The sequence below is a fragment of the Diospyros lotus genome, chromosome 14 (assembly GCF_014633365.1).
Source record: "Diospyros lotus cultivar Yz01 chromosome 14, ASM1463336v1, whole genome shotgun sequence".
Classification (NCBI taxonomy): Eukaryota; Viridiplantae; Streptophyta; class Magnoliopsida; order Ericales; family Ebenaceae; genus Diospyros; species Diospyros lotus.
The window spans coordinates 9,468,813-9,485,830 of NC_068351.1; the positions used below are offsets into that span (position 1 = coordinate 9,468,813).

General features: G+C 34.9%; 2 protein-coding genes across 2 annotated transcripts; both read right to left on the minus strand.

Annotated features, from left to right (window-relative positions):
- Window positions 1–2,671: 2,671 nt before the first annotated feature.
- Window positions 2,672–8,401, minus strand: LOC127790809 (uncharacterized). The gene is made up of 5 exons (XM_052320502.1): window positions 7,980–8,401; window positions 5,120–5,232; window positions 4,629–5,000; window positions 3,472–4,195; window positions 2,672–3,146 (listed from the first exon to the last, which is right to left on the minus strand). The coding sequence occupies exons 1-5, from the start codon at window positions 8,212–8,214 to the stop codon at window positions 3,076–3,078; spliced, it is 1,515 nt and encodes a 504-aa protein (XP_052176462.1). The 5' UTR covers window positions 8,215–8,401; the 3' UTR covers window positions 2,672–3,075.
- Window positions 8,402–10,504: 2,103 nt separating this feature from the next.
- LOC127790672 (nascent polypeptide-associated complex subunit alpha-like protein 1) lies at window positions 10,505–15,609 on the minus strand. Its single transcript, XM_052320262.1, has 4 exons — window positions 15,461–15,609; window positions 13,381–13,462; window positions 11,167–11,294; window positions 10,505–11,056 (listed from the first exon to the last, which is right to left on the minus strand). Exons 1-4 carry the CDS (start codon window positions 15,518–15,520, stop codon window positions 10,724–10,726), a joined length of 603 nt encoding a protein of 200 aa, XP_052176222.1. The 5' UTR covers window positions 15,521–15,609; the 3' UTR covers window positions 10,505–10,723.
- Between the last annotated feature and the right edge of the window lie 1,409 nt (window positions 15,610–17,018).

Here is a 17,018-nt window from a genome sequence, read left to right on the forward strand (position 1 = left end):
CAAAATTAACTTCTATCGTCACTATTGTTGGTGTTTTCATGTAAGGCAAATGATGAATTGATTGCTACAAAAGCTGTTAAAATTGCCTATTTGATGTATTGCCATTGATGAATTGGAACAGGAGAAAGTACTAAATCAAATTGTAACTTTACGATGAGTTGGATACAGTCGTTGGAATTTTCACTTGAAGTCTATTTCCAGTTTGATGAAGTTATTGAGTGCATCGTGTAGTTCTACCTGGGATTATTTCTCTTGCGCGACCTCCAATACTCGGCTCTCCAATTATAGTTCTACTTAATATCATTGATGAAAGAACAATGTTATACCATTCAAAATATCGCATGTATTAAAAGGTATGTTATTTTTTAATAAGATTTAAAAATCTTATTTATGATTAATTATAAATTTTTTTGTTTCTCAAAAAATTATTTTGTTGACACTTAATTTGAATTTGTCTCATTTTTATTTTATATTTGTTTTTGTATTATTCAAAATTGACCCTCCCCTATGTGTGGCGGCAAACGCACGTTGGCAATATCTTGAACGGAAGTCGGGGGCCATTTTTGGAGGCTCAGCCATCGCATGTCAATTCAGCAGGCAATCATACAAACACAAAAGTGAATTCTATAACTAAATCACCAAAATTATAGTTTATAGTTTGAAAATATGTAACATATTAGTAATTAGTTTGTATATATATCATAAATAAATATAGAGATGTAAGATAATTAGTCATCGATGTTCATGAAGATATGAAAATAATTAAAAATTATTCAATCATTTATAAAAAGTATGCTAATATATGAAGATACTTTAATTCTTAAAAATATTAAAATTTATCAATAATGGTTTGTATTTCTTGTTAATGGTTGCCTTGCGTAGATGTTAGAATTCGATTGAAAGCAGTCAAAGTTTCAAGTGTCTTTTATATGGATAGACGATTTTATCAACTGTAATTTTTAGTTAAATTGAGAGGCAAACTAGTAAAATGTCTATACCCAATAATTTGTATTGAGTAGTCTGTCTTATTCTATAAATAAGGGACAAGGGGTAGATGCTTGGGAGATTCATTCTACGAGTGCTTTTTGTTCTATTGAGAGGAAAGATTAGAATTGAATAGTTCTTTGTAATCTCGGGTGAGAGAAGATTGTATTCGTGTGATGAACTATTATAAGTGTCTGTACTGATCATTCTGAATAAAGAAATTGCTCTCGGTGGGAGGTCTTAAAGCTGGATGTAGGATCGTTTCAAGAACAATCTGAATCAAAATAAAATCTAGTGTTCTTGTTGGTTCGCATCTCTAATTTCGTCTCTTTTAAATTTTATTGTTTTAAGTTTTCTGTTTTTCTATTGGAAATCAATCCGTGACCTATGTAAGATTGTCAAGGCTTTAATTCATTCAATTCAGTGAATCCTAAGTTAACATTTATAAATAATCTTATATTGTGATTTGTTACTTGAAAATTAACTAAATTTATAGTTTTATGACTAAATAAAAAATCATAATCAAATATATATATATATAATAATAATTACATAGTAAGGTGTAAAACACAACATATAACACAAGATTTCTCACAAAAAACAAGTGTAGATTAAAAAAGAAAATGTATTTTTTTTAGTAATAAATGCAATTACATTTTGATTTTTTTTATAAAATTAAATTATAAAAAAAAAATTAGATATGCAATTAATAAATTTCGTTACTGCTTAGTTATATAGAACGAACTTTAGACTATGATGTGTGAGTGAAATTCCTAGAAGGATTCAAATTCAAAATAGCTAGATTTTGCCAAAGCACAAACAGATCTTTGGGTAAGATTATTGTTTAGGTTTGCCAAAGCTTATATGGGTTTTGCTAACTCAAATTAATTTGGGACTAGGTGGTCCATATGTTTGGGTTCACCTGATCAGACCAACTAAGGGCCTCTTTGGCTTAGTTTAAAATAGAAAATTTTATAAGCTTCAAAGGCTTATTTGTTAATAATTTATTAAAGTGCATGAATAATATATGTTATAAAGCAGAAGATGCATTGGAGTGCAAGCGAATCGCCATGTTCGATCAACCAACGTTTGACCATGCAATTCTCTTTTCTTTTAACTTGTGTCAATTCATGCCTTCCCAAATCTCAACCCCCCGCCCAAATATATATATATATATATATATAATTTAATTTAATACACTTCCTTCCAAGTTACTCAATCAAAATTTCAGCTATAGTAAGTGGACTGCACTGCACTTTTTCTGTGACATAAAAAAAAAAAAAAAAAAAAAGAGTAAGATGTGACCTAAGCAAATCCTGTTCCCAGCTAACTTCCAGCTTTCAAATGAACATAATTGCAAGTTATTTCAAATATAGGCCAACAACCACCACCCTTCCCAATCACCGGTGATGGACTGACTGGATAATATAGAAATAATAGTCGTCCAATTACCTATTTACAAACTTGTGTAAATAAACTTCACATCCATATCTCTATTTTTATACCTATCTTAATTTTAAATAAATAATTGAGACTCATTGTCATCCTCAATATAACCCGACATAATTCATAATTCATTATACGCAACCAACAATCCCCCACACACCTCAATTCGAAAGGCATACATGCATGCATATGTAACACCCACCGATTCAAAAGACACGCGGGAAAGGGGGGGAAATCAGTGTTAAAAAAATAATACCTGATTGACTTGAAAATTATGGGAAACAAAATAGGCAATGTTGTACATTTGTTGGCTTTCCTCCTCCTTAGATTTAGGGAACTGAGAAAATAATACAGAAAACAACTGTTGTGCATGTCACCGAACGGCCTGTCACCTCTGTGACTTTGACCCATACATGCATCTGCCAACAGCATTTTTTTTTTTTTTCCTCCCATTTGGACGAAATATTTACATGCACAAAAACAACAAATATTCACTCGGCTGTGAGGCAAACCCTTTTTCGTTGCTCCCACTCCTAAAGCTCCTTCAGTTTCTGTTCATTTGGACGGAACGATACAAATAAGTTCGTAGGATTACCAGAGAAGAGACTTAACGGGGGAAAGCAGAATGCTTTGCCTTCACCGCTCTTATAGATGAAATACGAGAACTAGTAACTGCAGAACTGCCCATAAAGCAGAGGGAACAAAACCCGCAGAAGCTGCAAAACAGTTCATTGATGTCCAATATCAATTCCTAACATAAGTATAATGTGTCATGTGAATTACTTTTTAAGAAACATAACCTGCTAATGGCATGCCTACAGAATATGTATCATTAGGAATAGAAAGGAACAAGTAGTGTGTGCATAGAGAATTGACCTAAAACTGCAATTGTAGATCTATTAAGTGGTCGACCAAAGGCTTGTTTATCACACAACCCTTAATCCCGAGAAAAACAGACAATGAAAATGCTTTCCATCTGTTACATAACAAAATTAAGCCTCTAACAAGTAAATAAAGTAGGATGATTAGATATATACTCACATGAAGACAGTGAAGGTGAAACCAATGGAGCAATGCTGTCAGGAGGCTCAGCATCCACTTCACTACTCTTCGGGGGCTGATGATGAGTATGTCCCACATTTGGCAATGGGCTTGATGCATGACTTTGATGGGGGACAGGTGGAGGTGGGTTGACTTGTTGGCTTGGTGAGAAGGCTTTATTCCTTGGAGGAATTGGTGGTAAAATAGGAGGAACCACTGGAGGCTGCATAATGGGCTTCCTTGGAAACCTATTCTGGCCAAATTGGCAACGAGGAGGCTTGGCGATATGACTCCTCTCTGGTGAAGGCACAGGTGCAGGAGCTAGTGAATGTTTCCCTGTTGAAGGAGCATTAAATCTAGGCGTGGGTGCAGGAGTAGATGCAGGTGGAGCACCAACAGGGGAAGCAAGCTCATGGTGGTGATGGTGGCGGTGGTGGTGGTGGTGGTGGTGATGGATATGGGGATGAGGCAAAGGAGATGGAGAAGGACTGGCATCACCACCAAGGGAGTGTTGCAGTATGGATGAAAGGCGAACTTGCTTAACCCTACCAAATACTGTGTTATTTAGGCCAAGATTTTTTGCATGAGAACCTGTTATGGTCCGAGCCAGTTGCTTTAACCTTGTCAGAGAAGGATTCCCAATTAGCAGTACAACTGCCGTCTCAATGGTAGTGGGGGGTGCCACCGTTGAGCCTCTGGAATTTGTCAAATTGATGTACAAGTTCTGCATTGCACCCAAGCCAAGAAATAAAGGAAAGAAGAAAAATCAATACAGCCATCATCATTTTAAGGTTAATAAGCAAGACTCCTGAACTGGCATAGAGATATTGATAATGGATGGCAGATCTGCTCATTTCAAGAAAACAAATGGCTGAAGAAAAAAAAAATCCCCATACCAAGAATGGACACACATGAAAATAATAAAGGATCTTCAAAGAAAACAGCAGGGCACCATGACAAATAATTGCATGTACATGCAAATAATTGGCCCAGATAATGGCGGTGGTAATAATAAAAGTAACAATTTTTTAATAAGTATAACAATAACAAAATAATTGCAGAAAAATAAAAGCATTTGATCAGATGATGGTAGTCCAACCATAACCAAGAACAAAACAACAAATCAACAATGATAATAGAGATATTTGTAGGCAGACCTCATATGATGCAAGACGTAACCCTGACTTGAGCTGGCTTGCCAATGCATTGAAATTATCTTGTATTATATCAATGGAGAAGTTCAAGGTGAAGTTGAAAATAATCTGACTTTTCTGCAGAGGAAATACATTCTGTGGGGGAATAACAGTAATGCCTCCTCGGAACTTCAGCACATCAAAAGAGTGTGGGTTTCCAAATAATGATGCAGTAAGCCGGAGAGGATATTGCCGTGTGACCAAAGATACAAAACCAGACCTGATTAAACTTTGAGCGGTGGAAGAGACTCTTGAATTTTTCTCATCAGGGACAACAGCAAAGACAACCTTTGTCCTGTTAGACGCATCCAAAGGCTTTAAAGAGATAACCTCCACCTGCATTGACAAAACGTTACATAAATAGGCAACAAAAATAATTCAATCAAGGAAACAAGAAAGAGAACAATTAAATAAGTAAATATGAAAAAATATCAAGAAAATTGGACAGCAGTTACTTTAGCGGTGGGAGCTTCTATTTCATCAAATATGTCACCCTCCAGCCTCAAGATATTGTCTTCCAGTAAGGAAACTGGCTTCTCAAGCATGAAGCTTGCTATTATGTCATAATCTGCACCAATCAAACTTCTCTCTCAATCAGAGAATCAAGCATCTCAAATCATGGGAGAAAAACTTCATTGTGTACATCAATAACTTTACCAGTTGCAGCACATGAAATAATTTTGACAAACTAAAGCCCTAGAGGATATTTCAAGTATCACATTCCAAGAAACCACACTTATAATGATCACGAAATATCAGGCTTTTACCATTTCCAATATCTGATACCCGTGTGTCAAGTAAGCCCCACCCCCAACAAACAAAAGCTACAACCCACAATGAAAATAGTAGTGAGATCTCATTTCTGAAAGATAAATGGCCACAAAGAAAGTGTGGAACGTATTCCAGAAATGAGAAAAAGATATTCCTTTTCTAGATTTCAGAAATTAAAAGTACTAAATATGCCGTGTGTTGTGAAGCTACCAAATAGAATTATCATCAAACCATAGTCGTCGTATCCCAACTCAGACCTGTGACTTGGCAGCCTAGGTATTTTATGGCTATGCAAAAGAATAACTTGGGCTCTTATAATACACTTGTGTCGCACAGATTCTGTTTCATCCAGAAAATTCTATACCCAGCCAAAAGATTCAGAGAAGAATGGCGACAAGTAATCATGTCAAAGAACATGCTCCATACAACTCTACCATCTAACAAAATAAAGGAAATAAAAGAATAAAATTTATTAAATAACTAAACTTTTTACACAAAATACTGATCATCTGAATTCACTGAATGTAAGGCCAACACAATTTTGGTTAATATAGTAACCATTTGCAGCAAACATTGACTAGCAAACATATCTGAAACATATTTGCATAAATCATCACTTTCATACAACAAAACATCAGTGAGCACCACATTTAATGCTAAAATAGCTAGAACATTTAAGAAAAACATTAAGTAGATCAAAGACACATTTAATGCTAAAAAAGAAACCTAGGAAATAACAAGATCCAACTTAAGTAAAGGTAAATTTAAAAAAAAAAAAAAAAGATATCTCTAACAAGAAACACTAGCATAACCTTACAAGACAATTTTGTCTTATTCTTAAAAGCTTCAAACTGCTTATTTGTTCCACACAACTATAGAAGACCCTGTAGCTCAGACCTAGAAACTGCCAGCTGATACATACATCCAAAATACACAATAAAGCTAGAAAATTTAAGAAAAACATTAACTTGATCAAAATACATTTAATGCTAAAAAAGAAACCGATGAAATAAGAAGATCCAACTTTAGTAAAGCCTGGTGAACTGAAAGGACAAAAAAATTTCTCCAGCAAGAAACACTAGCATAACCATACAAGATAATTTCGTCTTATTCTTAACAGCTTCAGACTGCTTATTTGTTCCACACAACTATAGAAGACCGTGTAGTTTGAAACTGCCAGCAGATACATCCAGCCAAAGTACACGAAAAAGCTAGATAATTTAAGAAAGACAATGAGTAGGTCAAAATTCAATGTTGAAAAGGAAACCTCTAACAAGAAACAGTAGCATAACCTTACAAGACAACTTTGTCTTATTCTTGATAAACTTGTCTAAATTTGTCTTATTCTTAACAACTTCAAACTGTATATTTGTTCCACACAACTATAGAATATCCTGTAGCTCAGAAGTTGAAACTGCCAGCTGATACATCTGCCCGCCCCAAGTACAAAACAAAGCAAGAAAATTTAAGAAAAATATTAAGTCAATCAAAATACTTCTAATGCTAAAAAAGAAACCTATTAAATAACAAATCAAACTTCAAGAAAACGTGAATTGGAAGAAGAAAAAAAGTTTCTCCAACAAGAAACACTAGCATAACCTTGCAAGATAATTTCTTCTTGTTCTCAACAACTCAAACTGTTTACTTGTTCCACATAACTATAGAAGATCCTGTAGCTTGAACCTTGAATCTGCCAGTTGATAATCGACCCAATGTATGAGACAAAGATTATTAGTCATTGTCTCTAAGTATAGGTCATGCTCCTGCGTATTTAGGTTTTCAAAAAATTGTAGCCATGGTCAAGCACGTGGAAATTAAATTTCATCTAGCACAATCACCACAACAGCTCTCTATTTGAGCCACCAATTTTAGTAGTAAGTAAATATATCAAAAGGAAAAGTTAAGGGTTTCTGCCCGAACAACATAATTCAAGTGAAACAATCCAAGCAAATAGAACAAAAATGACTGAAAAGAAGTCTCCATTACTCAAACCTGAGGATCAAAGTTAAAAAATCAATTTGTCAACCATTAAAGATAAGAAACATATATTAAAAAATTCACCGGGAAGCTCTAAATGCACTTGCATCATTCTATCAGCAAAGAGAGAGGGGGGCAAACTCAACCCCAAAGAGAAATACGGCAGAGAGGACATATTTGAAAATTTTCTTCATTGTGTGACATATTTATGCAGATAACGTAAAGATCACCAGTCGAACATACGTAAACAAAAATACCACTATCACAAAAATCTAAAACTACACAGTAGCCTCTACCCATCAAATTCCAAGCGCAAGACATCCAAAATTAGGATTGTTAATTAACTTCCTGTGCTGTCTACGCACTCGTATACCTGCCAAATTCAACTACTAAATTTCAAAGTAAACAACTTGAGTTAATTTCCTAAACAATTAAGCCCACAATAATCGTTAAGTCATATTCACGGGGAAATTCAACAACATAGAAATTCACAAGCAATGTTGACACCGACAAAACCAGAAAAACAAATAAACGAGTAAACAAGTTGCAAGTAAATCCAAAACACACCTCCAAACCGCGAGTCCAGATCCAGATCCCCCTGATCTCCGTAGTGCAAGAACGGCGGCAGCCAAAAGAGGGCAGAAAGTAACACGCCGACGCCCAGCACCAAAGCTAAGACGCATCTGAACCTCACAAACCTACGAATCCCCCTGCATCCATTCTCACCATTTCGCCCCGAGCTTTGGGAATCAACAGCTGTAGAGGAGGAGAGAGACGATTCTTCTTCTTCGACCTTTCCCATTGGGAATGTGGCTGGCTTCCGCTAGTCCCCATGGCTGTGCTCGACTCCTGGTTTTGGCGAGAGAAGCCCCATCTCCGCTGTGCGCTGTGTTGCGTCCGCTAGAGAGAGAAACTGGAAGAGAGAGAGAGGGGGGAGGGGGGGAGAGAGATTTAGAATATTTTAGGGTTTGGAAGAGTGGTGGAGTAACTTGAGCGAATCACTCTTTTAGTAAGAAGTGATTAGTTGTTGTTCGCTTATTATCCGCTCTGTGTTTCTTTCTCGTAATAAAATTTCCCATGAATTACACTTACGCCCCTGCGTCGGCTACACTTCGCTTCTGTTCTGTCCGATTCTCCACTTGCAATCAAATTCCCAGTAAATTACCACTGGCCCCTCCCTCCTCCAACCTCCTGTATCCTTTTACTACATATTTTTACAGAAATAATATTCTCAACCCACCACGCCACTCTCCTTCTTCCTTTATAAAGATTATAAAATCATTGTCTTTACACATAATCTTAATCTTAAAGAGATTATTTTTACAATTTAAACCATAATAATTTTATCTCAGGTCTCGACATAAAAATTTAGCTATCTCGTAATTTAGAAGTTTAGCATTTTAAACTAAATCTCAGAGTTTAAATCGATCAAGTTTTGAACATAAATTTTTTTATATTTGATTAGATATTAAAATTGGAAAAATGGTTATAGCAATAACAAAAATATACTAAAAATTAATGTCTTTAATCTAATTTTTATTTTTATAATATGTTTGCATATGAGATGATGATCTTATTAATGATAATTAAGTTAGCATAAAATTATCTCAGTTCTAATACTTTCTAAAAGGCGTCTTGATTGATTCCATGGCCTAAGTGGCTGACAAAATTGCCAGTAGGCCGCTATATTCGTCCCTTTACAAAATCATCTTTTGGCCTAAGTGGCGTCCATGCCCGTCTCCAAAACTTAAATGGGTATTCATGATATTTCATAAATTTAATGGGTCCGAATGCTAAAAGTTTGAAATGTCTGGGCCTACCTGTAATTCCACCTAAAATTTAAAACATGCCCAATCACTTAATTAAGTCTCGTCGTCTCGTCTCGTCAAACTCTGGTCATGGGCCATAAGCAAGCAAGCAAGCAACCGGGTGGTAGGCACAGAAAATAAAAATATAAATGAAAATTGGTGGAAACTAAGGTTTGATGTGACACCATTATATTTAATTGGGAACATATCTGGGGATATTAATGTGGAAGAAAACATGATTCAAATAAAATGGGGAATTTGGGCATTGGAAATGGGGGCTCAACCAAACCAAGACAATGCTCCAAATTGGAAAAAGATGTGCGATCATTGTCATGTTATTGGTAAACCTACAAGGAATTTTGATAGTCAATCATATACATATTTCGAATTAAATTATGTGGCTTGTCAATTCCCATGCTCCAATTGAAACATCCAACCAAATCATTTAAAATATAATACATGCTACAACTTTATTTTTTTTTATTCTTTGCTAATTGCCATTAGTTAGAAATATATATATATATATATATATGATAATTCCATTCTTTATGTTTATGAACACAAACGCCCTCTCACTGATTGCAACTTTAATCATGTTTTTTTATTATGCTAATTTAATATATATATATATATGTATATATATATGGTAGTGAAAAGACATGTATACAAACTGGGAGAGGGATAGAAGAACAAATATGAAATTGAGTAATTAGGAAGGTGATGGGGACAAGGAGGAGCTCGGGGCTTTCTTTCTTATTGTAAAAGCCTGAGAGCTGGAACCGAGTCAATTTTAGTTTGCCATTATATAAAAATACAATTACAATTACAATAATGTGACTTCCAAGTTAATATATATATATATATACACACACAATTACAAAAATGACAACTCCCAGCTTAATTTATTTATTATTATATATTTAAATCGGAAATACATAATATACAAGTTTGAATACTTATTATGACTTATTTAATAATGTACATATATATATATATATATATATATATACAATACGATTGTGGATAGTGAGCGAGTACATACATTGAATATTTGCGGTATAGGCTGGGCGCCAGTCACGGGGGACACAAAACAAAAGGTCGCTTTTGGGCCGCACCGCCACCACATGCCCGTGACCCAATTCAAGCTCACCTGTATGGGCGCGGCCTTTTGCATTCATAACACCTGTTCACTGTTACAACTGTTCCAGCATTGTTCTGAAACCGTTACCAAACAATGCTAAAAACAAGTACAAAGAATCCGAAATCAAGCAGAGCCGCATAACATTTTAGCACACTAGCTGCATTATCATTTCTCAAACCATGACTAGCGGAACGTGTCTCAATCACGTAACTCACATTCTAGTACACAACAACAGCACCAGTAGATGCCATAATTTTATGGGTTAAGAAAACTTCAAATTCAAATCCTCAGCAAATGTCTCACAATAGCTTAAAAGGTAATACTGCTACTTATGGTCTAAAAAACACCATACGAGAACGTTCCTAGTTTGTGAGTTCCATAATGGCAGAGACAATGTCACCATCTGCAGCTTTGAGAGCTTTCACGGCCTTCGGTCTTGACACTCCTGCTTGTGTCATCACCAGTTCGATATCCTTGGGCTCAACACCAGTGTCATCCACATCTTCATCGTCCTGAGCCACGGCTGATGACTCGGGCTTTGGTGCTACATTACTGGGATTAGGAGTCCTGAACTGCTCTGCAGCCTGACTCTGCAGTTGTGAACTCAAATCCTCAATTTTTGCCTCCCCAATTACAACATATGTATCTGAAGTGGGGCTCTTGAAAACATCTGGCTTTGAGATCACAAATAGAATCTGAAATAATACCACAAGTCAATATTTTTGGGCAAACGCAAAATGTCAGTACATTCATTAAATATCAGAATTGAGAAAAAGGAAAAATATTGGCCAACTGAGAAACTGACATTCTTGCTCTTTTTAACTGTAACACGGCTGACACCAGGAACTGGCTTCATTCCAAGCTTTAACATAGCCTTGCGACTCTTTTTCTCACTTCTGCTCTGCTTTGACCTGCCACCTGCATCTCCTTCTCCTGCCAAGTAGCATGAGAAGGGATTTAGAGGTACAAATTCATACAATTTTTATCCTATTATTAGATTATTTTATTAAATTCATGACGTGTTTTAGTCATATATAAGCAATTAAGTATCTCAAAAGTAAAGCAAATAAGCTTGCAGGTTTGTTCAACAATTGCAAGAAAGTGTCCCACGGGTGTCTCCTGTCTATACAAGTATCCTTCATGGACACATAGCACCTCAAAAGCATCAAAACCTCTTACTGCCAGTTTGTTAAGAGAGTGGTATTACCACTTAACAGCATCTGAGAAGATGACAGATAACTTAAGCCAAGTATAAATTTATCCCACCAAAGTGGGATAAATCTATACCATATCCTGCCAGGTATTAATCATCTCACTTCGTTAGGATTAAAGTTTTCTGTGGATTAGACAATTTTGTACCCCCCCCCCCCCCCCCCCTCTCTCCCCATTAATGTTAAGCTATATCACATTCAAGATTTACAATACCAAACATGGGATATGGTTAATTCAAGTTTATTATGCCTCATTAAAATTATGACACCAAATATAGGATAACATTATTTAGTTCTATCACTATTTTATCCAATAATTTTATCACATCACTATTTAATCCGGATACCAAATGGACCATTCATAGTTGTTAAAGGCGCACCTAGGCGCTAGTTCAGAGGCAAGGCGATTTCAGTGAGGCGCGCGCCTTGCACGGTGAGGCGCCGAGGCGAGAGGCACGCCTCATGAAACCTAGGTATGAAACCTAAGTTTTAATTAAAATCTAGGCAGCCCAATTCCTCCCCCTCTTCTTAGTTCCAACATGTATACATTACAACATATTTACATTTCTTTAGTTTAAGTAAATGTCCACATTTTCTTTTATTTATATTTTACCTTCCATTTACTTTAATACATAAATGTAAATAAGAAAGTACCTCCCATTTGGATTCAATAAAAATATCTAAAAAATCAAAATCCATCAGAATAAGAAAATAGAATTTTGATTTTAGTACAAACTCAAGATTTAACGATTTTATCACCCCAAAAATACATACCTACTATTTCTTGAAAAATTCATTAAAAATCATTTTAACAACAATAAATATTAGCTATCAAAATAACGGGAGATAGTTTTTCAAAATGAAAACATTTTTTTATATATTTCCTTATAATGCGCTAATCTTCCAGACTTAGAAAAATAACATTTTTCAAAATGAAAACATTTTCTTGATTGAAGGGGATGATGAAGATATTGACCTTGATGTTGATGATTTCCTTGATGATGATTGATTAAAACTTTTTTATTGATTGTGGACTTGTGTTTTATATATTTGTTTAGAACTTTGGATGATGATTGGTACTTGTTTGAGTTTGAAACTTTAAGTTTGAACTTTGATAATGTTTCTAGTTTAGAATTTGCATGATGAATGAATCAACTTTGATGATGTTAGTTTAGAATTTGAAGATAATGAATCATTAATAATATGCATGTGTTATTATTGATAATTTGATAGTTTTTTTATGATTTTACAAGATTTTGAGTTTTTTTTTTCTAAAAGGCGCGCCTTGCCTCATGCGCCTCGCGCCTCAGGCTCTAGGACCCTTTGCGCCTCGCGCCTTTCAGAACTATGGGACCATTAGTTTCCCCCCTCCACAATCAGATTAACAACACTGTCTTCCTTTAGGTGTTCTCTTTTCTTTTAGAATTTGTTTAACTTCGTTGCCTTCATGTTTACAATCAAAATATATGGAACTGATTATGTTTAGTTGGCATTTATTATTTGTTTCCTGATGTATTTGTTTCATTGCTTTTTTGAGGCCTCTCATCAGAGGGCCTTGTTAAAGACCCAGAACAGCCAAAGAATTCAAATTTGTGTAGTGCATGCAAATAGACCCCCATGTATTAAGTTCTGGCATCCTAAAAATGAAGTTCACTAAAAATGAAGGCGAGGCACTATTATAACCTACTACTAGTAGCCACAACAACATCAAGTTACATGCAAAACGAAGAAGTGAAAACTTGTGTGCCATATTATTTCACTACATTCACCAGGCAAGCAGAAAATCATAATGTTGGTTACAAATTTACCTTCAACATCATCTTCATCTTTGTCATCATCTTCGTCTTCTTCGTCCTCATCATCTTCATCCTCAACAACAAGCTTGTCGGGCTGTAATGTATTTACCCAATATTTTTCTTGTTGGACTAAAGATATTTACTCAACAAGTATCAAACATAAAACTATTTCAGAATACAGTAAAGCATTTGGCTTAAGTTCTCGATGGTAGCAAATAAGCACTGTCAAAACCAGTGATACCAAGGACAACGCGAAAAGATAACACCTCCAGACCCATCACTAAACCAGTCAGAATGATACCATCTTACCAAATTTTCTAGAACTCAACCAATCTGCCAACAACCAGAGTTAGTCTAATTGAAAGCCCCAAGCTAACCAAAAACCAAAGTTACAAAAAAAAAAACAAAAAAAAAAAACACTACTGAAAAGAAGAAAAATAAAATTTGACAAGAAACCCAACAAACATGCTCCAAGTTCTTCTTTAGCATCTTGCAAAGTCAAAACTAGTGCTAGACTAAAAATTGTCTGCATAGTCAATATGTCCACAAAAAAAGAGGGATGGGTAACTCATTTGGTCCCCCAATCTTTCAAATTCCTCTATGAGATCAATTTTAATACGAGAAACAACACATTAAATAAACAACAAGAAGAAACAATAAAAAGTTTAAATTAGAAGGAAATTTTTATCCTGTTACAATCTTGACTATCTTAATCCTTACGATATTTGTAGTCCTCTTATGAGCAAAAGGAAATTCTTACACTGTGCAGATAACTGGAAATTAGGTTATCTTAATCCAGTCTATGTTCACTCAAATTACAGTTAATTTGCAGTTCTTCAACATTGATCTGGTTGGTTAATAAATTACATTGCATCCTAGATTTTCTACTTCTCAAGTATTCCTGTTATACAGAAAAAAGCAAAGAAAACTTGAGAGATAAAAAAAAAAACCAAGGTAAGAAGCCAAAAAGGCTTCTGGATCATAGTCTTTTTGAGTGAACCAATCAACAATGCCCAGCATGTATATTCCCTAATACCATAGTATAGAGATTTTGCTCCCCCTTGTTAAATTGACCTTCGAGGCGTGGAAGAAAAATAAGCATTAAATGTTCTAACACTATAGATAGACCAAGTAAACCAAGAAACAAGTACATGGGAACATCAATACTACCTCACAACTTGGTTCTATCAATCAAAATTGCAAAGATCATATTGGAAATTTATTTTGGAATGAAAAGCCCAAGCTCACTAAATTGGAGGAAACCATTCAAAGCTTAAAGGATTAAAGCTCAGGTCAAAATGCAACTTAATTTCCTAGTCCCCAAATATTTTTTGATTGGATCATAAATCACTTCCCCCCGTATGTTCCTAGACTAACATGGCATGAAATTATAAGGGGACACTTCTATGCAAGCAATCAACAAAACGACATTTCACATATTGAAAGCACACTCAAATAAGTTTCAAAACAACAGAGGTCAAACATGCGAAGTAATAGAAGGACGGACCAGATGAAAATTACAATTAGCAACTACTATAACAAAAGACAAACGGATTCAAGGTCATTCCATAGTTTTACAAAAATCAAAACGATGCAGCAGATTAATCAATAATTTTCTGCAACCAAAAAAAAAAAAAACATGCAACATATAAACACAAATTTTAGACCAAAAAAGAACATTTTTTAGGCTTACTCCATAGATATACATGTCAAGGCGATCGGATAGAATTCCTTATAGCAAGTGGTTCATTATGTTACTTTGATATTGTACTTCTCTATTAAGTAACCAATTTTCAGTCCTATACATACGTTCCGACAGATTCAAGTACAAATCTAAGATTAAGAGCACATAGAACACCGGCACACCGCAGTCACAGTATTCCACATGAGATCGATACTTGTCGATTTTTTCCCTCCTCTTAATTCATGATTGAGTGTCGGATTTCAGCCCCAAGTTTAAGCAGTACGATACGCGATCATACACAGTTCCAAGTCCCAAGAAGGAATAGGAGTAGTATAAAGACAAGAAAAGAATACTACTGAAAACAGATTTGATCTGCAATTGGATTCAAGATATAGAGAGAAAGTTTACATCGATCTTCTGTTCTTCGAGGTGGGCGGCTAGGAGTTCTTCTTGCGTCTGAGCAGTCATTTCAACACGCAGAGAGAGAGAGAGAGCGAGGCGGGAGGGGGGGGGGGGGGGGAGTGGGAGGCTTCGCTACGAGACCGACAAAGAGAGAATATAGAGGCAGAGGCAAACCCTAAACCCAAAAGAGAATGAAACGGGTTCGGTACCCGATTTGTTTGTATATTAGGTACCACCCGAACATTATTTGTTTCCTTGCGGCGTCAGCGGCGGAAAATGATAAAATTGGAAAATTACATAAAAATTGGGTAATCAAAAAGATAAGAGTTAATTATTAAAAGAAATTCGCATTTTACTGTATTTTTAATTATGTATTAAATTTTTAATCATTTTAATACTATGTCTAGACTTTCAATTTGTATCAAATATACATTGTCATTAGTCTATTATTAAAAGAAACTATTAATTTTTGATATATTACTTCCAATTAAATATCGTGATTTAAAAAAATAAATTAATTCAATAAAATGACTTAAAATGTATATTTCTTCTCTTAAAATCTCCAATATGTTAAACGTCGAATTATGTTGTAAAGTAGATAGAATGAGAAGGGATGAATATAATCATACATGGATTTAAAGTAAAACCAACTTCAATAAGTCAATGGTGGGATCAATATAAAAAGAGAGATCACAGAAAAGAGATTAATATAATCTTACATCAAAAGAGTGTGTCTTATTAAGAACTAAAATCTTATATTTATAAGTAGAAATTAGGGTTGCATGGGTACAATAGTCATTCACCAATAATTTACAACACTCCTCTCTTGAATGACTTCTATACAACAACTATTTCATTAAAAACTTTATTTGAAAAAAATCCAAAGGAACAAAAAAAACTACTAAATTAAAGAAAAGAGTATAGATAAATTGTAAAATAACTTAGAGTGTCAATGTGCTACCTCATTAAAATCTTGTCATGAAAACCCAGTGGGACAACCTAAGTGAAGAAAATGAGTATAGCTACTCTCTCCGATATTGATCACTAAAGATCTTTCAATTGACGCATTTAAATCCCATGTACTAATTTCTTGAATATAGATGTTGGTAATGCCTTTGTGAATAAATTAACCACATTGTCACTTGAGTGAATCTGTTAAACATCGATGTTGCCATTCATTTGAAGCTCGTGTGTATAGAAGAACTTTGGAGAAATGTGTTTTATCGTACGTGTCCCCTTTTATGTAGCCTCATTTGAGTTGTGAAATACAAACTGTATTATCTTCATACAATATTGTTGGGCTATTTTTCGTTGAAGCTAATCTGCAGAACCCTTGGATATGATGGGCCATGTTCCTCAACCATAGACATTCTTGACTTGCTTCATGGATTGCAATAATTTTAGAATGATTTGAAGAAGTTGCAATCAATGTTTATTTCACAGATCTCCAAGATATGGTTGTTCCTCCACGCATAAACACATATCCTATTTGTGATTTAGCTTTATTCTGGATCCGAAAGATAAACTTGCATCTGCATATCCCTACTAAAGAAGATTCAAATTT